Source organism: Quercus lobata, chromosome 10 (genome assembly GCF_001633185.2).
Source record: "Quercus lobata isolate SW786 chromosome 10, ValleyOak3.0 Primary Assembly, whole genome shotgun sequence".
NCBI classification, from domain to species: domain Eukaryota; kingdom Viridiplantae; phylum Streptophyta; class Magnoliopsida; order Fagales; family Fagaceae; genus Quercus; species Quercus lobata.
In genome coordinates this window covers 62,883,930-62,907,227 of record NC_044913.1, presented here as the reverse complement: position 1 = coordinate 62,907,227, position 23,298 = coordinate 62,883,930, and the positions used below count along the sequence as shown (strand labels likewise).

At 31.3% G+C, this 23,298-nt stretch overlaps 1 protein-coding gene across 1 annotated transcript; it reads right to left on the bottom strand.

Moving 5' to 3' along the window:
• Positions 1 to 1,577: 1,577 nt before the first annotated feature.
• LOC115965175 lies at positions 1,578 to 4,862 on the bottom strand. The gene is made up of 2 exons (XM_031084361.1): positions 3,281 to 4,862; positions 1,578 to 1,918 (listed from the first exon to the last, which is right to left on the bottom strand). Exons 1-2 carry the CDS (start codon positions 4,860 to 4,862, stop codon positions 1,578 to 1,580), a joined length of 1,923 nt encoding a protein of 640 aa, XP_030940221.1.
• Positions 4,863 to 23,298: the final 18,436 nt, after the last annotated feature.

Genomic DNA, 23,298 nt, shown 5'->3' with positions numbered 1-23,298 from the left:
CGGAGTATGTTTAGATGTATTTCCAAGCAAAAAAAAAAAAAAAAAAGTCTATTCTCTCTGTCAGTATCTTTCTCTGTCTCATTCACTATACTGTAAAAACAATCCACTAAAATCCAAACATGTTTAAATTTAAAAGAATAACTTTCATAAAAAAATATAAAAAAAGAGTGTAAATAACACAACTACAACAAAATATAACTTTGCTTACCTTTTTGGCTTTTTCTATATATATATATATGTAATTTTTTTTTTAATACCAAATAAAAGCAGTACGATAGAACATTAGAACCACAATAAGTACAAGGAGAGAAACATAAAACTAAGATAAGGCAAAATAAGAAGAAAAAATAAACGTATGGGAATTAAAATCCTCTAGAAATGTCCAGTGATTGTATTTATTTCTTATTATGCCCTATAGCCATTTCAGTACAGTACATGAAAATGTTTCTTTAGTTTACTGGTTAGTGATATATTATACAATAGTTTTGTTAAAGTCTTTCCAAGACCTACCAAGCCTTTTTATTTTTATTTTTACTTTACAAACAAGACCTACCAAGCCCACTATGAAAAACAAATATAACTTGTTGACTGCTATACACTAATTAGCAAGTATACTGTTTTAAAACATCATCTTCCTTTCATACAAATTCCGAATCATCAGGAGCTATCTCCCTATCTCTACACTAATCTCCAATCAAATTCCCGACTCTATCTCCCTACCTAGACTAATCTCCAATCAAATTCCCTTAGTTCAAAGCCAACTAGATCATCCTTAATTCTATTTCTATCCAGTGATAGACCAATAGTCTTAATTTTGTTTGCCATATTGCAGGAGGATGCAAAGGGATTGTAGAGTGAAAAGAAGTTGCATACCTTTTCCTTCGTTAGGTTTTAAGTCTCCACCATAGGCCATAAAATCTCATAGCCAAACTCATCTTCACTAACCAGACCCTCACATACCCATAACTTACTTGCATCATGTCATTCAACTTGACTCTTGGCTAATGAGACAAGAAGCTTAGTTAGCTCCTTGGAACCCAAATCAGAACCAATATTTTCAGTAGTTTAATAATAGTCCCCCAATGACAACACAGTAACAGCCACATAATCTTCCTTTCCTTACACACAAGAAACTAGTATGGAAAGTTTTGCAAAATACTTCTAGTAGAAATAAACAACCAGATTGAACTGGATCTAGAGAGATATTTTTATGACATTTTTCGTACAATAATTAATAGCTAGCAGAATATAAGGAGCACAAGTTAAACTCAATATAGGACAGGTATAATTTGGCCTCTTCTAAGAAAAGTATGTTTCAAGAATTCCGCACAACAATTCAGAAATAGTATACGGGCATAACACAGTAAAATTTAATATGCATAGAAAATTTTCATATTTGATTTTAGATAAATACAATGATCATTGTAGTACAATCAAATAAGAAAGTCATAACAATTCAATTTGAAATAATCTACACCAGTAGAGAAAATTTACTACAATAACTATGATTAACAAATTTAATACCATTTATTAAGTTTTAGTCAAATAAACTGGCTCAAATAATTGATCCTAAGCAATTAGTCATCAATAACCTTTTCAACTACTCCACTGAATGTATCATCATCCCAAAAATGTTCATCATCAACATATTCATGAAGCTCATTAAGTTTGTCAAGATAAATTGGCTCCAAATTTCGAGATTCACCTGTGTCAAATTTCTCCATCATCATTGAGTTCATTCTTAAATACACCAAATTATCCAACATCTCAGATGTCAACATATTTGTCTTTGTTTGTGTTACCTCGTATGCATTCCAATTATGCTTACACAAGGAAGAACTACAAGGTTGACTCAAAATTCGAATGGCATACTTTTGTAAGACAGGAAGACGGTCTCCACAGAAATCCCACCATATTCCTACAAATAAAATTACAATTTATATAATCATAAAATTTATAATAAAAAAATAATGTAATTAAAATATTAAAATGAGATGGGTTCAAGTTACATTTGGTATAACTCTTGTAAAGTTACACATTTTTTACACCATAAATTTCTAAGAGATCTAATAGTTAAAAGAATATAATTACATATCATTGCTTTCCACCTTATTACCCAATTAAAACTCTCTCTCTCTCTCTCCTAATTTATTGCTTTCCAATGGATTACCGCCATTTTTAATAGCCTGCAAACCATACTCATCTACTAAAAAGCACCCCACCATACCAAACCTCCCATTTCAGAAAAGGAGCAATTGCTCCGTACACCTTACAACAGAAACTTTTATCCATATAGACGTACAGCAATTAAATATTCAATGATAATTGAATAATTCCAATATCACAAGATCGTAAGACATATTTTGAACTTCAAGTTCAAAAGGGTTTATTACATGGGCTTCGAATCAATTTTGTTCTACTAAAAATGCATACTTGCATTCTTCATTAATATGGGAACTCTTTATTGACTCTATAGTTGCATCAAATGCACTGATATATGGAGGGATCGGGGTTTAACAGAACTTGGTTTGATACCATTGCAACTACTTGAATCTAACTCTATTTTTATCACACAAGGCAATGCACTCATCATTATCATAATGATAATATTTTCTTCCACACAACCTAAAAAAAAATTAGAAAAAAAGTCCTTTTCTCTAATTTCACAAAATCTACCAAAAACAAAAGTCAATTAACTTTCAATCACTCCTTCCCCCCCCCCCCCCGGCGCCAAAAAAAAAAAAAAAAAAAACCAAAACCAAAACCATAACTTCAAATCTGAGCCTATCATACACTAAAACTAAACAAAGTATCAACTTTTATTTTATTTATTTATTTATTTATTTAAATTATATGCTACAATATCAGCATTTGAACAGAGACATATAAACAAAAAGTATTTACATATTTAAATAAAACTACACAATTACATTGAGTGCAATATATGAGCACAAATATATATATATATATATATATTTATTTATTTATATATTTGATTAGATTGCATTGAAGCAGCAAATCTGGACAAAAATTTAGAAATTTCTGGTGAACCTTTTATTTGCTTCTTGATGAAATGGAAATGGGAGATTTAGCCATGGTGGGGTGCTCTTTATTAGATGAGTATGGTTTGCTGGTTATTGAGAAAATGACGGTGTGTTCTTTAATCAAGTGGAGAGCAATAAATGAGGATAGAGAAAAAAAAGGTATAACTTTACGAGAGTTACACCATGTATAACTTGAACTCATCGCTTATAAAATATATTAAAGCTATTAAACTTACTAGGATGAGATGTTTTCAACATTGTCTTCGCTGTAATTGTAAACAAGCTTGGTACTTTATTACGATAAAGTTGCACTTGTTTCATGAAATCTTCCCTTTCTTCAATACCCACCAAATTCTCCAAAATGAAACTTATACCATCTTTTATCTCACTGCTCTCTACAAATTTCTCACTACACATGTAAGATGGATTTAGAAATGTCGCAGCAGCATGAATTGGGTGTATTATATTCTCAATACACCTACGATTAACCAACTCCCATATCTGCATATATTTGTCTTGATTGCTGGCACATTGTTGCTTAATTGCTTCTTTTTCCATTTCCATTGCTTCATATAAGTATCCTGCTGTTGACCAATCACTATCGACCAATTGAAGAACTCGAACCAAAGGTTCCAAAACAAGTAACGCCTCTTTCCCTTGACTCCAAAATTCTATACTTTGGATAATACTAGCAACCATTTGACTAGTTCCCCTTTCGTTATGATTCAATTTTTTCCACTTAGAAGATGCAACAAGTAACTGCAATTCATCTTGAACATTCAAAATAGATTGAAGCATCAAGAAACCAGAGGAAAACCTACTTGTACAAGGATGTTTCAATTCCTTATGGTTTGTGTACTCTGCCATGAGTGACAAAACGATACTATCCTTATACATGTATGAAACAATTGATTTTGCATCTCTAACTATCTTCTTCACCCAATCAACTTCTTCGCATATATCCTTCAAAAGCATTTGAATGCCATAAGCAGCACATCGGGTTATGTACAACCGAGGGTACTTGCCAATAAGCATGTCTCCAATGGACTCAAAATTTGTAGTATAATCAATGATCAATTGAACAACTTTATCAGACCCAATATCATCAATTATTGAAGAGATAATGTCTTTAATATATAGTGTTGTTATTTTAGCCCTTGAAACTTCAAATGAATTCAAAAATATTGCTCCACTAGGAGAATATGCACTAACATTGATAAATGCTCTTTGATCCACATCACTCCATATGCTTGACATAAGAGTACAACCGGTTACTGACCAAGAATTCTTAATTCTCCTAATATACTCTTCAACTTTGACCATCAAATTTGGTATTAACTTCCTTTGGAGAGTCAAATTAGAAGGTAACTTATATTCAGGACCATAATCAGCAACGCCTTGCACAAAGCGAATAAAGGATGTTGTTTGAACAACATCAAATGATATGTTATTTACCATAATAAGTTGTGCAAGCAATTTGTCCACTACACTCTTATCTTTTTTACCGCACATCTTTGAATTGGTAGCTTGGCACAAATCTTTCGATATTGAACACAAAGTGGTTTTACTCTCTTTAGCATTGCTTGAACTTGATGCACTATTAAGTTTTTTGTTAATCCCTCCAATTGCTAGATAAGCTTCTTTTTTAACATCTTCAGGCACACTTGTACAAATATCTATAGCATGACCTTTTACACCAGCCAAGTGATATTTAATCCTATAAGCACCCCCAGCAAAATCACGCCGACAAAAGTTACATTTGAAACGGCCATCTAGTTCTTCAACATAGCTCCAAAATCGATCTTTTTTTCTAACCATTTTTCTTTTTCCTTAAAAAAGAAAAGAAAAGAATATTAGAATCAAATATAATTTAACCTAAAAAACGAATCTATAAATGAATAAAAAATTACTTCTATAATATTTCTTTTAAATATTAAGATATTTAGTTTTCTCATTTTCTCAATGATACATAGATATAATATATAAAGCAGTCAAACTAGAATGCATATATAAACTATTATAATAAATAATAAAAGGAAAAAAGTGAAAGTAACAATTTGTTGCAAGCAACAAGTGATCACATGATACATAAAATATAACTACAATTTATTAATGGTGTCTTCACTTTATCATATAATAGTGTAGGCCACACTTTGCCAAAATGGGCTTCTGAATTTAATTACTAATTAAGTAGTAAGCATCTCCATCTCCTCCCTCCCTAGACCTGTGGTCATTGAGGAGCTCAAAGATGGATAAGCTTCCTACCTTCGTTGTGTTAATAAACTAATTGCTCAAGAAAAAAAAAAAATCAACGGCATGAAAGACATTTCAGACAACACTTATTGTCCGTTTGGGAATAATTTATTTAGTTTTTTGTTAAAAGTACTATAAATTAAAAGTAAAAGTTAAATAAAATAAATAAGTGACTCATATGAAACCTATAAATAATAAGAAAAGTAAGCAATAAGTTGGTTTATAAGTGCATTCCAAACAAACACTTACTCTAATAGCATGCAAATGGAGACAAAGCCAATGGACAACAGCAAGATGAAAAGAGCCTTGCTAGGTAGAAGAAAATTCATACCCACTCACAAATACACCTCACTTAGATCCCACCATTACACAAAATAAAGGCAATTATGTGGGTTACGAACGTACTCTAAAGAAACTAGGGAAATCAACTTAAGAAAAGCCCCACCAGAATGTTGGGTTAAGCTAAATTTTGATGCAGCTATTAGAGATGAAAAAACATCTATAGTTGTGGTATGCAAAGATGATAAAGGAGTCTTATTAATGGCTTGAGCAGAACAAATTGATACAGGAAGTCCTATTCTGGGAGAAGAAAAGGCAGCTTTATGTGCAATTAGGAGAGCATCCCAAGAAGACTACAAGAAGATCATAATGGAAGGGGAAGGAAGGGGAAGTTTGGAATGTTATTGAGCCTCTAATTAACTCAAACCAGCAGCCCCACTAGAGTATAGTGGCAGTTCTTGCAGATACAAAGGAGCTCATCATTAACACTTTTGAATCTTGTTCACCTCACTTAAACCCCACTTTAACACAAATGAAAGACAATTATGTGCTTCGAGACTTACTCCTGAGAAAAGAATCTTGCAAGGAACAAAGAAAAATTCACAAGTTTTCACATCCACTTATCAATTCACGTCACTTTAGCCCCACCATAACACAAATAAAAAGGAAACACAATAGTTAGAGACTTAGTGCTCGTTTGGATAGCACTTAAGTGCTGCGTTTGTGTTTTCACTTTTTTTTTTTTTTTTTTTTTTTTTTTTCAGCCGCAACAGTTGACCAGTCTCCTGTGAACAGTGCATTTGTGCACTGTTCACGAGTCCCACAAACTTCAATTTTTATTAACTTTTTCATTAAAAATGGGTCCTACAGTACTATTCACACATTTAAAAATTATTTTGTTACAGTATTTTCAGTTTTCAGTTTTCAGTTTCAGCAAAATAAGTTCTATCCAAACAGACCCTTACTCTAAAGAAAAGAGTCTTGCTAGGGACAATAAAATAAAATTCTCGGTCTTCACTCCACTCATGTATTCAACTCACTTAAAGAACCACCATCACACAAATAAAAAACACAAATGAAAGACAATTCTATGCTTGCACACATACCCTTAAGAAAAGAGTCTTGCTAGAGACCAAGAAAAATTTCCTTTGTTGCACTTACACCCACTCATGCCTTCGTCTCACTTATGACCCATCAAAACACAAATGACAGGCATTTAAGGCTAACCCAAATTCTTTAACAGTGGAGCACTTTAGAGTGCGTAGTAATCGAGTAGATTCCAGCCTCTCGTTCTGTTAATAAACTATTTTTTGATAAATAAAAAAGTAAAATAGATAATCAATAAGATGAAATACTTATGTCAAGGTGCACTGCCCTAATAGCTTTCAAACGGAAAAGTAGTGGTCTGCAATCGGTGGGTTACCAGCAGTGGATTCCAATGGAGATATAAATCTTAATTCAAAAGAGGAACACTCATATCGAAACCGAAAAGAGAGAGGAAAAAAAAAAAAAAAAAAAAACAAACACCACCACACTCGAACCAAAAAAAAAAACCCGATAAATATTAAATACCACAGTTACAAGATGGGAAGGAAACTTACAAGCTACGAGGATGCCAAGGGGCACAGTATATCTCTCTCTAAAGTTCTGCTCTCTCTCTCGATCGATGGAATTATTTATTTTTAGTAAAAGAATTGAGCTTATTTCTCTCTAAAAGTTATGCTCTCTCTCAATATCTCCGATCGATGCAATTCTTTATTTATTAATTTATTTTCAGCGAAAGAATAGAACTTCCTAGAACGCAAAAACTCTTTTTATGACGACACTAGTTTATGACGCTGCTTACCTGTGTTTTCATTCACTTTCCACTTCTCACAAGGGTCAATTTGTTATTACCTTGACCTCTCTAACTCTCTTCTAGTTTAGAATAGAACATTCACCCCCTAAAGCACAAACAATTTATATTTACCTCCCGGTCCTCCCCTAAATAGCTAATAGATGATTTAAAAAATCATAAAAAATTAAAGGGTTTAAAAAATTCCAATTCCTACAAGAGGGGGTGTGGAAAACAGTTCAAAATGAGGCTAAACATGAAATTTAAGATTTTTTAAAGTATTTTTTTAATCATTTAAGATGGACATGGCAAAACAGGCTGAAATTTGCTAATTCAACTCAAACTTGAATTTTTTTGACTAGACTTGAATCCAATATTTTTTTTTAACCTAAATAAGAATTGGACCAACCCAACCCATTGTTTAACTTTTCTTTTTTCCTTAAAAAATATTTAGATTACACATCAAGGAGCTATGTGCATAGACATAAAAGCATTGGCACTATCTACCAATTTAGTAGCCACCTGTGGCAGTAGTCATGTCCCCATTTATTAAAGATAAAATCAACTAAAAAAAAAAAAAACAAACAATAGGCAAAAGCATCTACAAACACACGTCTACGCTACTTACTATCTAACACTAAGTTAAATACTAAGTAGTATGGTTAAATACTAAGATTAAGTTACTAACTAGCGAAAAACAAAACTAATGCAAAAGAAAAAGTCTATATCATTAGTGAACCTTGATTCTGAATATAAAAGATTTTGTTATCATAATTGTAAAGAATTTTAGTCATGCTCAAAATTATCAAAATTGGAAGGATATAGAAAGTAGACAAGGCAAAATGAGCTGGAATTTGTTGACCTGGCCCAACCCTAAATTTTTTTACCCGAATAAAAAATGAGTTGACTTGTGACTTGACCCGTTTTTTAAAACATTTTTTTTTTTTTTTTTTTTGTAACATGATATCTAAAAAAGAGACTATATTTAAATAAATAAACATGTAAATTTTGATGCATATTCTCAAATTGAAAAAGAGTGTTAACCACAGTCAGGAGTGGATCCAAATTGGGTCCAAGGTGGACACAAGACCATCTTGACCCTGAAAAAAATAATTATTATATTATATATAAATTTTAAAAATTTTATTATTTTTTTTCCTTAAAAAAATTTGTGATGACTCTAAATTTTTTTGGACCCAACATAATTAGACTTTGGACATAGTTTTACAACAAAATTGGTTGTAGACTAAAGCTTCAACTTCACTCAATATATATTTATATATCTATATATATATATATTTTATTGGATATGAATTTTGACAAATCCACCTTTGGATTACATTTTTTTTCTTATATCTTTCATACTTGAAAATTTTCAAGAAGATCAAAGTGCCATCAATCAATTGTTTGAATTTTGAGTTCTTGTAGTCTAAAATTATACATAAAAAATAAGATTATGGATCAAATAGTAAATTACATCCGATTGATATGAAATTTGACATGTGTTTTAAGAACATAAAAAAATGCAATTCAACGATTAGATTTTGATCAAAATACGTAACCATGTTAATTTATTTAGTGAGAGTTGTAACATTTGGCTAAAACTAAGTTTATATCAAAACTTTTTTCTTAAACTTTATTCCCTTTAATAATGTATTAGGTCCTTACAAATAAAAAGAAAAAGTCCATGAAAATTTTTATTTTAACTAAAATTTTGAAAGAAATGTAGCTAGCTGCAATGATTTCGAAATAAAAAAATTCGTAGAAGGAAATTGTAAGACTTTATGTAGTTTTGTGTTTTTTGGTGGAAAATATATGAAGTTCTTTTTTTGTTAGATTTTGTATAATTTAAGTTTCATAATGACCACCTTGGAAAAAATTCCTAGGGTTGCCATTGTGTTATGTTATGACCCAAGTACTAGATAAATTATTTGAATTCAATTTAGTGATAGAATAAGATAGATTAGTATTTTTATTCATTTGTATTCAAATAAATTCCTATGTTTTATGTAGGGCTGTCCAACCCACTCGGCCACTCGCCCAACCCGCCTAAGCCCGACCCGCCACCACCCGATCCGACATCTCCAGTAGTCAGACGCAGGTCCGAACTCTCTAACTTGACCCCATGTGGGTCAGTTGCTGGTTTTATGTTTCAAAACCTGTGACACCCGACCCTAACCGAAACAATCATCCTCTCTGGCGAAATATTACAAATTTTGGACCAAATCCAAGCAAGATCCTTTGAGATCCGGTGACATTCTTGTGTTCCTCAGCTTCGATCCAGCCATCCTTGGTCTTCCTTCACTTAGATCCGATGTTCCTCAACTTTGATCCAGCCACCCCTGGTCTTCCTTCGCTCAGATCCGATGTTATTTGCTCAGATTCACTCAAATCCAGTTAAGATCTACTCTCCTCCTTCGCTTAGATTTGCTCAAATCCAGCAGTATTGGGTTAGATCTAACTTAGATTTACACAAATCCGACTATTCTTGGTTAGATTGGGCTCTGGTCTACTCAAATCCGGCGATAATTCGTTAGATCTGGTCATCCTTCAACTTAGATCGACAAAGATAGATCTTCTCCTCCGCTCGCTGTCGCTCATCATTGGACTTGACCGGCCCGACCGTTGACTCCCCTAAGCCCGACCAACTCAACCCGTGGTGGTCGGTGGTTGGTTGCGGGTTTGTTTTTGTTCCACCCGACCTGTGAGGGTCGAGTCCGGGTTGAGGCCAAAATCGACTCGGACCGACCCGTGGACAGCCCTAGTTTTAGGATAGGATTAGTTCCTATGTTTTAGGATTTGTTGATGAGGTTATCTCATCCTTGGTTATCTATGTACGTTGAATGCATTAATGAGAAGAAAAGAAGAAATTAAACAAAAAATGTCTATTTCCTCACTCAAGTTCAGGAGATTTATCATCACAACTTGACTACACTATCTTTTATTTTTCAGTTCACAACACATTGACCACAATGTATCAAAAATAAAACACAACTATTAGATTTTTTTGAAGATATTAGATTATGAAATTAGTTTTCAAGATTTTAATTTTTTATATGTTTTTATTTTTGTCAATTTAGTTATCCAATTGGGAATTTGTAATTCTGTTTTATATTTTGGGATGTTGATATTGTGTAGTAGTGAAACTTATGTGTTTGTTTTAATTAGATTTTGAAAGGATAGACTAGACTCCTTTGTGTTTGTGATATTATTTTGATTAGCAATGTTGGATTTGTATAATTTTATAATTATTGAACAAGTATCAAATTGTCGAGTTGTGATCTTTCTTGATATGGGTGATGAATTCAAAATAATACATTTCATTCTAAATAATTTTCTATATGACTTACCAAATGCAAATGCATTCCTATAAAAAAATTAAAAAAAAAGTGGCTAATACTTTTTTTTTTTAAAAATAAAAAAATTCATGTGGAGAATACGAGTTGGCCCACCCAACCTAACCTGACATGCAACCCAATTGACCAAACCCATTTTTAACCCACTTAAAATGGCATGTTTTGACCCAAACTCATTTGCAACCCCAATCCGTTTGACCCGAACCCAACTAGCCCGTCCGTTTTGCCACATTCAGTTGAGTATAAATACTTTACAGTTTTTAAGGGAAGTATGAGTGTTTGATTTCAAATTAAAGGAGATGTGAGTATAACAATGAAGATCCACCACTTAAATTACTATTTTAGATAACAATAATCCCTAACCACATCAGCAATTTATAAAAACATTTATGAATGTAATATTTTCCTCATTTTAAAGGCTATAAAATATTTATAGATTTAAAATTTAAAACAAATATACAAGCCCAAAAAAATTAGCCCATCAACAAAAATGGCCAATAGCAAAAATATAATATAAAAAAATTAAGCCTAATTAACCAATTTTATCTAAAACAAACAACCCAATCGTTTAAAAAATTTTAGTGAGTGTTTGGATTTCACTGAACAACTGCTTTTGTGGGTTTTGCTGAAAAAATGTGGGTGACGTGGCATTGTTCACAGACCCACAAAAGTCATCCAAACACAAATTTCAATATAAATTTGTGTCTCACAGCACTATTTACGCATTTAAAAATTATTTTACTACAGTGTTTTCAGTTTTCAGTAATAAGCAGTATCCAAACAAACCCTGAAACAAAATAATTTTGCATTACCTAGCAGCATAGTTGTCAAAACATGAATCGTATCACGAATCGATTTTTAATTTTTTTGTATCGTGTATCGTATTTTATCGTGTATCGTAAAATACACAAATACTTAATAAAATTTATAAATATACATATATAAAGGGTATATTTATTATAAATTTTGAATATATTCAACTAATGACTAATTTATTCATCACTTATGTAATAATATTTAACAAGCTAACTAAATAAATGAAACTAGCATGTGTTCATAATATACACATTCAAATTACTTAAATTCAAAAGCGGCAATATATTACAAATGATCCAAAAATAATAATTTATTTTCATCATATTCATCAAATTGCCTAATTAACCTCATCTAAGTCAACACTATCATCATGTTTATAATTTTGAAAATTTATTTCTTCATTAAAATTTTCTTCATCGTTATTCGTCATTAACATTTACTATCTCTTCTTTTTCTTTTTCTTTTAATAATTTTTTATAATTTTTTTTTTTGGCATTATAGTTTCTTGGACTTATAACAATAACAATAAAAATAAAAAAAATTATAAAATAAATATTTAAATATTAAAGTAAAAGGTAAGTGCGTACTGTGTAGTCCAATTGTAGGAGAGAAGGGAAAAAAACTTATGAATATATTATTTTAGTAGGCTATATTAAGTAAACTAATAATAATTTTGTGTTAAAAATAAGTATAACAACTTGTTAGATTCAAATAAAAGTACAAATTTTAACAAAAAATCTCATTTTAAAGCATTTGTTTATGTATCGTACGATACGTACGATTTTCCGATACGATACGATACGATACGCATACTATATTGTACGATTCATGAGCACCTACAATACTCCGATATGATATAGAATTTTTACATACGAGACGATAGGTATCGTACGATATGTATCGTGTATCATCCGATACTGACAACTATGCCCAGCAGTACACATTAAAGGCACTTCAAAAAAAAAAAAAAAAAAAAAAAAAAAAAAAAAAAAAACGCTAGCAGCTAAATAGCAAAGCCGAAGGCCAAAGCCGCACGCAACCAATAACAAAGCCACGCCCTAGTTCCAAATCTTGGCTCGTCCCTAAAACAAGACCCAATCAATGACCTCATCAAGAATCAAATGTAAACTAAAAATAATAACAATTTAGTAATATAATTAAAACTAAATTATAAATCGATTGTAAAATATATATATATATATATATATCTATATATTTATTGATTTAAATTAGATGACAAATGGACAGTATAAAACCAAAATTTTATTAAAAATGAAAAAAAAATTACAAAATAATTTAAAATAAATAATTAAATTCTTATTAAATTTTCTTGAAATTTATGATAATTTAATTTTAGTTACAGTGGTATTTTAATTTATTAAGAATTTAGTAATAGAGTTTCGCATTTTTATTTATTTATTAAAAGATAATAAAAAGCGTTATTGATTTTATAATTGTTCTGGCCCGCTCGACAGTGAACCGACCAGTGCTTCGGTTTGCCCTACTTTCTTCGTCTTCTTCACCTCAGCCGTCTCTCTCCCTCTCTCTCTAGTCTCGTTCTCCCCCATTCAACAGATCTACTCGATCTCTCTCTCTCTGTCTCTCCTACATATTCCCTAAGCTCTTCTACTTCGGCGACGTCACTGCATAACTGCACCACTTCGTCGCCACTCCTCCATTGACCCACCACCAAAATGCCGACACTCCATTGATCTTTCCTTATTAGCAGACACTTCCTTTTCTTTGTATTTTCTGCGCTTTCTTTTATTTGCTTTCTTGGCTACCGAACGGGCAATCCTCTAGCTTGCTTCCTGGGTTTGGATTTGATTAGATGGTAAATGTTATAGCTCGCGACATGGCCGTGTTTGGTTCTGATTTTGGTTATGATTAAATGTTAATGTATAATGATTTACTCTTTGGAAAAGTATACACATCAATAACTTTTTTTTTTTGGAGGGGAAAATACCCATTAATAACTTTATTCAGTTGATCTGGTTGGTTTCATTGTAATCTGAGTTTTTTGTCAAAATTTTTTGAACGCATACTCTGTTGCCCTTGAGGATTAATGAGTTTTGTAGGTATAATTCTTGTTGTTTTACTTTTTATGAAGGACAATAAAGTATTTTTTATTCAACAGCAGCAAAGGTATACGGAAAACATAATAACAGAGAGAAAAATAATAATAATAATAATAATAATAATAATAATAACAGAGAAATTAAAACCCATCAATAACCAATACTAGTTATATTTTGCTCAACTTACTCAGTCACTGCTGGTCCGCAAAATGCCGAACAAAGAGCTTGAAGCTTGGGCTGCTACCACTTGATCCACCAAGGAATGCAAGTAACTGATTCTTGTTTGAGGGATCCCAGTTGCACCGGAGACAGATCTGAGATTTGGAGTTGAGGCTGCTTCCAGCAGCCAAGAAGGGCCTCTTCGCGTCCCATCATCTACACGGCCTTGGAGTTCTTCGAGGTTTGTCTTGCGACAGGTGAGTATCTCAAGGGCTTTAAACCGTGTGAGTCTTGCATGGCTGTCACGTGGGCTCCAACCTTTTTTGCCGCATGGCCGTCACTTTCTTATCATAAAAAAGTGGGGGAAATTTCATAGGGCAAGGTTAAAAAAGAGTGGGGGAAATTCCTTTTTTGGTTTTTTTACCGGTTCAGTTTTTTAAACCTTCGCCTAAAGTAAATATATTCATAATTTACCGCATGGCTGTCACTTTCTTATAATGTGAGCCATTATAAGTACTTATTATATTCACATTGAATCGCATTATGTTAAAATAATATAAAATATAGTGTAATTTCTTTTGAATTTTTATAAACTCATGGTAGTAAAATTTTGAACTTTTTTTAAAGGTTAGAGATAGAGTTTTCACTTATAGTAATTAAATTCTTTAATTAATGTATGTAAAGTTCTTCATATGACCTAAAGAGAAAAAAATAGAAAATTAATAATAATAATAATAATAATAATAATAATAATAAAAGAGTGCTAACTTGATGCAATTACAACATCTAGGATATTACTTTATTATATGAGTCTGAGAGTCTGTTTGAGATCAGCTTATTTTGTTAAAGTTGAAATTTTTTTGCTGAAAATACTGTAGATAAAGGTAAATATTAGTTAAAATAATACAGTGAGACCTATGAATAGTAGTAAAATAAGCTGAATAATAAAATAAGTTGGCAAAAAATAAGCTAGCCAAACAGATACTGAATTTAGTAAGGATGAGGTGTAAAACACGTGTTATACTATTCAGTAAGAAAATGACACATCAATTATTTTACTTAAAACTCAATACATCCTACGACATCTAATAACATCTTAATAAACTTCTAACTTAGTTAGATTTTCATATGACTGTTAAAATTGATTAGGTGTAATTGTGTCCATTTTTTAATATGTGATTTAAAGATGTGACATTTTGAGATTGAATGGTGTAAAACTTGGGTTTTACACCACATCCTTATAAAATTTAATCTCTTATTATAAAAGATATAATTTGGACATGAAATTTGATAACAGAAAAAGTTACAAACTTAGTTGCAGCCTTAGGCCTCAACTTTCTCTAAGAAGCTGAAATGTGTGCAATGCACATGATAAGTATTAGTTGAGCTAAGTGTGGTTAAGTGAATTATGTGCAAATAATGACACATGTCAACTTCTTAGAGAAAGCTGAAGCCTAAAGCTACAACTAAATTTGTTGTTAAATTTTGTCCTTACATATCATTCATGAAATGATTTGTTGGTGATAGTAATTAAATAACTGATTATATAATTTAATAATTCACTTATCAATACTAGAGTTCTAATAATTTCACATGAAAGAATTTTTTGTATTCAAATTAATAGGTTTTTGTCATAACTTATGGAAATTTTTGTTACTTGGTTAAGAGTAATTTTGAGGCTCAAGTTATAACCTTTTGGTAATGGCATCATTTGTGGTATCCGTGTCTATTGTTTGAATCTTATTAGGCCCTTCTCCCACTGTCCACATATCAAAAAAAGCTAAGAGTAACTCATTACGCACATGAAAGGAATCAATTAAAAAAATTCAGATTTTAACTAAACTTTAAAAAAAATTTAGGGTTTAATTTGAAATTACCCAGAATTATAGAGGAATTCTGTAATTTATCAAAGTTTTTAATAAAGGATAGTCACTTAGCACAAAATGGTATACTTACTTGGTGTTGTTAAATATTGAAAGTATTCACAAATGCATAAACCGTACCAAAGTATAGTTTAGCAAAAATGAGGTCAAACCCACAGGCATTTGTGTGAGCGTAGAAAATTGATTAAATCTTGACTAAATAAATCCTAATCTAGTTTAATAAAATGGTTTATTTTAAAATTAAATTAATATAGCAGACAAATAAACTAAGCAAAGAGATTATTAAAGTATAAACAATCAACAAAAATGAATTAAGGTTTTGAAATCCACATTCCCAATAGTTTTAATGCTTTGTTACTATTCGTTGGTTTGGGAGTTAGAGATGTCATTGGATAGGCCTTTAATACTTAAATTGCTAGCTACAATCCTAGTTATCAATATCGACCATCCATTGGCCAATAGATTGGCTACCCATGACCTATATCAACCACTAAATGATCAAGATCCATCATCTCATTGTCAACTAAACACTGCTCACACCCTCCCCCAACAATAGCCACTCATCTATGTTGGTCACATAACGGCTAAGATTGGACACCTTAAAGCGTTAGTTCATATCAACATATATTCACAATCATTAATTTTTTTCAAACTTCTGCGTGATAATCTAGAAATCAATCTTATTATCATGAGAAAATATTATCCTTAAAATATATATTTTAAAATCTAAAGCATGTTTTTCTTTGCTTCTTAAATATAATGTCAAATAATCAATTGTATTTGTTAACAAATAAATCACAAGAAATATCCAATTTTAAAATGCAATTAATCAATTAAGATACATCTTAAATCATGAGAAAAATATGATTAAACTCATATTCAAAATCCTATAAATAAAAGAAAAATACTGTGGAAAAAATCAAATCTCATAAATTGATAATCTTTAACAAGCTTCAATTCTCAACTTTAATTAAAAATTTAATTTCTCATAATAATTAAAATAAAACACAAAAATAAGATACTAAACATTAAATAGACAATTAAAATAGAGAATAAGGAAAAAAGACAGAGAAAACAATAGAGGAACTTGTGCGGCACTGTTACGTTAAGCTTACCCTTCAGCCCTAGTGTTTCTAGCCATCCTTATTTTTTTTTTTTTATGTTTTCTCTACTATATAGAATCCTACACAAAGCCTTTTTTTTCACAAGAGCAAAACCGAAGTGGTCCAATTGTCTCTCTTAATGGGAAATTTGCCTGATCTGGTTTTGCATTGTATAAGGTTATCTAATTGGTCTAGTTTGGGTCGTGTTTTATTTAATCATTTATTTTTTAAACGAACAACAGTCTTTGTATTTTAGAGATCAAGAAAATGAACAATGGTAGAGATCAATTTGTCATTAAAAAAAAAAAAAAAATTAAAGCAATGGCTGAAAATATTTGATGTCAAGCAAGCACGTGTGAGCTTGGACTCCACTTTGGTTTAAGACTTTAGAGTCTGTTTGGAATGTGATACAAATTTCAACTTATTTGAGTGTTTAGTTTTTTTTTTTTTTTTAATACTATATATTCATGGGTCTCATTACATTTTTTTGGTACTATTCATGAGTTCTGTTGTACTGTTCAGCTAGTTTTTATCTTTTTTCTATAGTACTTTTAGCAAAACATTTTTAGTTTCAACTTAATAAACTCTTTCTAACCGGTCTCAAGTCTTTTGGTTTATTTTTGAATAAGGAACTAATTCTTGGAATCAATTTCTACAATTTCAAAAAAAGAGAAGATTTGTGATGTCAAACAAGCAAGGATAAACCTAGGATTTCAAATTAGGGGGGCAGAGTATAAGAAAAAAAAATTAAAAACAAACTTCAAATAAGTATCCATATAGTATTAATGAACAATCAACTAAGAAAAATACACAAAATCATTATTTATTAATATATTAAGATGCAATCATTTACCAAATAAAACAAAAGACACTATTTTTTTTTTTTTTTGCATCTTTATCTGTCTCCTATTTCTTACTATTGCCTCACTACTAACAAATAGTCAAAGTATCAAACACCAAAAAAAAATTATATATTCTTTACAAACTCTTCTCTCTCTATATTATAACTTTATTCTTATTTTTTGAATTTCGTTTCGAAATCATTTCGAAATTGCTATTGCAACGAAATACTTTGGTACTGATGTAAACTATCAACCAAGACAAATACACAAAATTATTATTTTTTAATATATTAAGATGCAATTATCTACCAACAAAGACAAAAGAAACTATTTTTTTTTCATCTCTATCTGTTGACTATTCCCTATTGTTGCCTCACTACCAACAAATAGTCCGTTTCAAACACCAAACAATATTATATATTCTTTACATACACTTCTCTCTCTATATATTATAAATTTATTCTAAGGTTTGGAATTTTGTTCCGAAGATAGTTCCAAATTTTATATTGCAACGAAATATTTCGATACTGTTATATACCGATGCACCATTCTGAGATAATGCACATGATATATATATATATATATATATATAGTTTTTTTTTTTAATCTTAATAAAATGAAATAGATTGGTTGTAAAATATTACATATATAAATTTTGGTATCTTTGTAAATAAGCAAGCAATATTTGTAAAGTAGGTACTTTCCAAGAAGTTTTCAACTCACCATTATTGGTTGTAAAATATTAAATATATAAATTTTGGTATCTTTTTAAATAAGCAAGCAATATTTGTAAAGTAGGTACTTTCCAAGAAGTTTTCACCTCAACATTTCACTCCTACCCACATGGCTATCTGCTCCTCTCTTTCTTTTATATTCATTTCTTATCTCACCTAACACTACTATTTCACCATTTCAAACCCATCCTCTGAATCTCCTATCACCTTCTTCTTTCTTTATGTATCTTTCTCACTGTAAAAAAAGTTTTTGGGCCACGGGGGCTAGGGCCCCCTTGTACCCCCTACTGGGTCGATCCGTCCTTGCGAACAAACTTGTTCGTGGATGATGCTATTGAACGGCAATGAGCATGAATGCTAGTGATGGACAAAACATATGGAAGGTTACAGGAATGTGGTTCTAAATTCTAATACCATATTGAGAGAACCAGAGGAACAAAAAATGAAATAAATTAATGGAATAAACTGTGTAATTTCTATATTCTTTGTATTTTCTATACAATGAAATACACAAGTAGGCCTAAATATATAGACTTTGTAATTGAACCAGGGAAAAATTTTGCTCAATCAAGAATATCAACATGTTCAAATTTAGGCAATATAACAATATAAGGTTTATACTAACATTGAAAATCACATTAATATTATAAACAACCACCGTTACTGAACTATGTTGGAAGTATATTGTAACCATGTTTCAAAAATAAGATATTAGTTTTTTTTTTTATTATTATAATCGTGTCTTGAAAACATAATTTCAATACAAATAAATTACTCTTTTTTCCCCCTAAAAAAACACAGTTTTAGAAAAGATGTTAAATTTTCCAAATAAATTAAAAATATTACTATTTTAATACAACCATTTAAAAATAATATTTTGCAAAGCAGTTTTATAAGACGGTCTCATTAGACCACCTTATAAGATGGTCTCATTGGACTACCTTTTCTATGGCATGTGAAATTTCACATTAATTGTTATGAGAAAGAAGTTTAATATTATTGTCTTACAAAATACTTTTTCGGTGAGCATATATCACTATACCTAATTCTCAGCGAGCAGATATCACTATACCCAATTTGAGTAGCGCAAAGGCAAAAAAAAGAGTGAAACTCCACACGCTACCGGCATAGTGTGGCCTTTCATTAATTAAATAAGGTGGGAAAGTTATCAAAAATAAAAATAAGGTGGGAAATTTTAAATCTACCCAAAAACCAAAAAAAGAAAAAATTACATTTTTTTTTAAAAGAATATGTGGATGGCATTAAAAAAATCCTGTTAAATCAATATTAAAAATATGTTCTTATAAATATATATATTAATTATTGGATTTGCATAGGGATTATACAGCAAGTAATTTTTGTTTTTTTGTTTTTACAACTTATGAAAAATGATAAGTTGCAGTTGCAATCTATCTAATATCAATTTTAGAATGTAGTCTTACTAACACAAATCTGCATACGCAACACAATATGCCCAACTCGTACAAAATTTGAAAATTCTTTTGTTGTTAAATAAAAAATCTAGTGTTTGAACTTTGTTTAAACATTTTATTTTTCAGCTTGATTAAAAAAAAAATCATTTTAGAATGAACACTGAAATTTATTGTATTTATTATATAAAAGAATTGCACATAAGGCCACCTAGGTTTGCTGGGCCTAATTTGACTGGTCAGTCTAAAGGCCCATGAGAGAGTCAAGACTCCATACTCCAGAATTTTGTGGTTTTGTTTATCATGAGGACCTAATTTGACTGGCCAGACTAAAGGACCATAAGAGAGACAAGACTCTATAATCTAGAATTTGTGGTTTTGTTTGTCATGAGAGAGTTTGAATTTTACATATAATTCAAAGATATTTACATTTTAATAAGAGTAGTTTTAATGACGATATTTGGCAATAAGGAATCTAACACAACTTTGATGAGACAAAAAACAAGTGGTTGTGTATCAATATGACATGGACACGCTATTTTCCACCACTTACATCTAATTACATTAAAGTTGTATTAATAGATTTGTTTCATGTGAAAGTTTTTTTTGAAGATTATAATTATTATGGCACAAACTTTTGGTATAACTTTGATGTAACGAATTATGAGTGATTGTTTGTTACTTTTACGTAGACTCCTATTACTAACATGTGGGATAATTATTTTTGGTTAGTAATCATCGTTGGGCCTAATATGAGTAGCCAAGATACACCATAGAATTGGTTTTGTAGTTTTGTTTGTCGGTGGGATAGTGTCGCTTTCGATCAATTAAATAAGGTGGGAAATTTTATATCTATCCAAAAGAGCAAAATATAAAAAAATGATATTTGCCTTGAGAATCCATCCTAGTGAATTCAAAATAAACTGAACTAGACTAGTAAGTAATTAATTTTCTCTAACGTTACTTTGAAGTAGTGTTAAAAACACAACCTTCTTCCCTACTTCCACTAACATCATTTCACATAAATTTATTACCAACACAACTTTTATAACTTTTATTATATACTAATCTACAGAAAATATTTCTTTACTTCAACAGAGAAATATTTAAATACCCGTTGATACATAAACATATATATATATATATATATATATGAATTTATTAATTTTTATGTTTATCAACATCAAATTTTAACCTAAGTACATTAACCAATATATTAACTTAAATAACATGTTTTTTTAATATAAAAATTAAAAATTTTAACATTTTTTTATTGTACCAGTTGAAACACTAATATCGAACCCAAAATATAGCCTATACAAACCAGTGCAACTTTTTTTTTATTTTTATAAACATTATAGAGGAGTACCAGTACCAATTTAATGGCAGGTACGGTAAATTTTACTAATACAGCAGGTATTTGTATGTATTTGACTTCCTTGAAACAATGGCTTTCTAGCCTGAGGCTATGATTTCTGAAAGTGGTAGTGGGTTTTTGAAGAAGTTGATTGTGATAATGGCTTTTTGGGAAAAAGTGACTTAATTGGTTTGGTTCGATTAATTCTTCAAAGGGAACAATAACATCTGGATTTTCTGAATTTTAGAGTTCAAGAGAAATAAGCAATTGTTGGTATTAAGTTGTCTCTTTTTTTTTCTTTTTTTTTAATAAGCAATGGCCAAAAATGTGTGATGTTGAGCAAGCACATGTGAGCTTGAAATCGACTTTGGTTTTAGTCTTTCGGCTGCCTTTTGAAGATGTAACTGATTCTTGAAATCAATTTCAAGACTAGAGAAAGATCAGTGATGTCGAGCAAGCTCGTTTGTGGATGATGCTATTGAACAGTGATGTGCAAGGCTGCATGGTGATGGACAAAACCTATAGAAGGTTACAAGAATGTGGCTTTAATACCATATTGAGAGAATACAAGAAAGAAAGAATGATATAAATTGATGGAATAAACTGTATCATTTGTATATTATTTGTGTTTTTCTATATGATGAAATACATAATGAGACAGGGAGATCCTTGGCTGAGCTAATACCAAGGAAACTTGTCCTAATTTTTGCACAAACTAGGATTTGAATATATGCAAATTTAGGCTGTATATATATCTATATATATATATATATATATGTGGTATATTCGAACATTAGCAATCACATAATGTATTATAAACAACCTACTCCTGGCATCATGTTAATGTATTTTTGTTGTTGATGATGCTGAAAAATATCACCAGTGAGCCACACGGTCTTCGCGCATTCGAAACAGCACCTGCACAGCAAAAAAAAAAAAGACCTCATAGAGAGCACCAGTGTGGTGCCGGTCAAATACCATCCGAAGGTCAAATCAGAATTCTTCTCACAACTCTAGAGTGCTAGAGAGGGTAAATTATACATACTGTGGTTTGTGAGGGTGCTTGGGTTTTTATAGTAGTAGGGATTGACCCCTTTTCCTTGGAGTAGAAGTCTTCTTGAGCGTATTTTGCGGGATCCTTTCCATATAGGAATCCCTCTTAGGTTTCTCAAAACGTGGAGGGCAAGTTATTTCCTTACACACGCAAACGTGATTGGTAAGCAATCTTTGACTAATGCCGTCAGCTTATGCTATGCCTTCAGTCTTAATCCCATCAGCTTCAGGATCCTTTCAGTTTTATGATCCTGTCAGCTTCATGACCTCGTCAGCCTTAGGGTGTGCCCTGCTGGTCAGTCATCAAATGAGGGCTGACAGTTTAGTCTTTTTGAGATTAATCTCTTTTATCCTTATCAGTTGCTCCCTACTCCATATCTCCGTCACTTTTTATACTGATGAGTTATAGAGTTAACGTTCTTGTTGACTGATCATTGTTATATTCTTTAAGGGAGCGGGAAAATTATTTATGAGGAATTCCTCAAGCCGCCGCGCATTTAATGCTTTGGACAAATTGCAAGTTCTCATTGGTTTTGCTTCTGACAAGGGCGTCGCTTCATCTTCCGCGCACTTCCACTCTATATATATAAGCGGCTCCTCCTCATTTCCTCTATTTCTTCTTTGCTGATCTTTGAAAGAGAGAGACCGTCGCCTTGAATTCCGTTAGCTTGTTCCTTACTTCCGTCAGATCGTTCCTTACTTTTATCAGCTTGTCCATTGTTGCCATTGAAGCCGTTTTTCTAAGAAAGTCAACTTACAAGTAAGTTCTATTCCCTCTTTTCTTTCATTTTTGCTTATGCCTGAATAATTCCTTAGTGAGGATGTCAGCTTAGGTACTTAGATTGGATCCGTCACTTGTAGGTAGTCAGATGTCAAGTGACGCATCGTGTGAGGAGTCGTCAGTCTGCGAAGGAGCGGGCTACAACAAGACCTTTGGTTCTGGTGATGAGTCAAAGGACTTCTCAGCTCCGTCAGAGAAAGAAACGTCGGCCTAATCTCCTAACGGTGATGAGAGTTATACTGAGGGGGGTAAGGATGAAGCAGAAGAGGAAAGAGGGGAGAATGAAAGTGACAGGG

Bases quoted from the DNA above. Each gene is read 5' to 3' on its own strand.
- LOC115965175 (XM_031084361.1), bottom strand. From the start codon at position 4,862: ATGGTTAGAAAAAAAGATCGATTTTGGAGCTATGTTGAAGAACTAGAT. The intron at 1,919-3,280 runs GTAAGTTTAATA...TTTTATTTGTAG, and splicing joins GTTGAAAACATCTCATCCTA to GAATATGGTGGGATTTCTGT.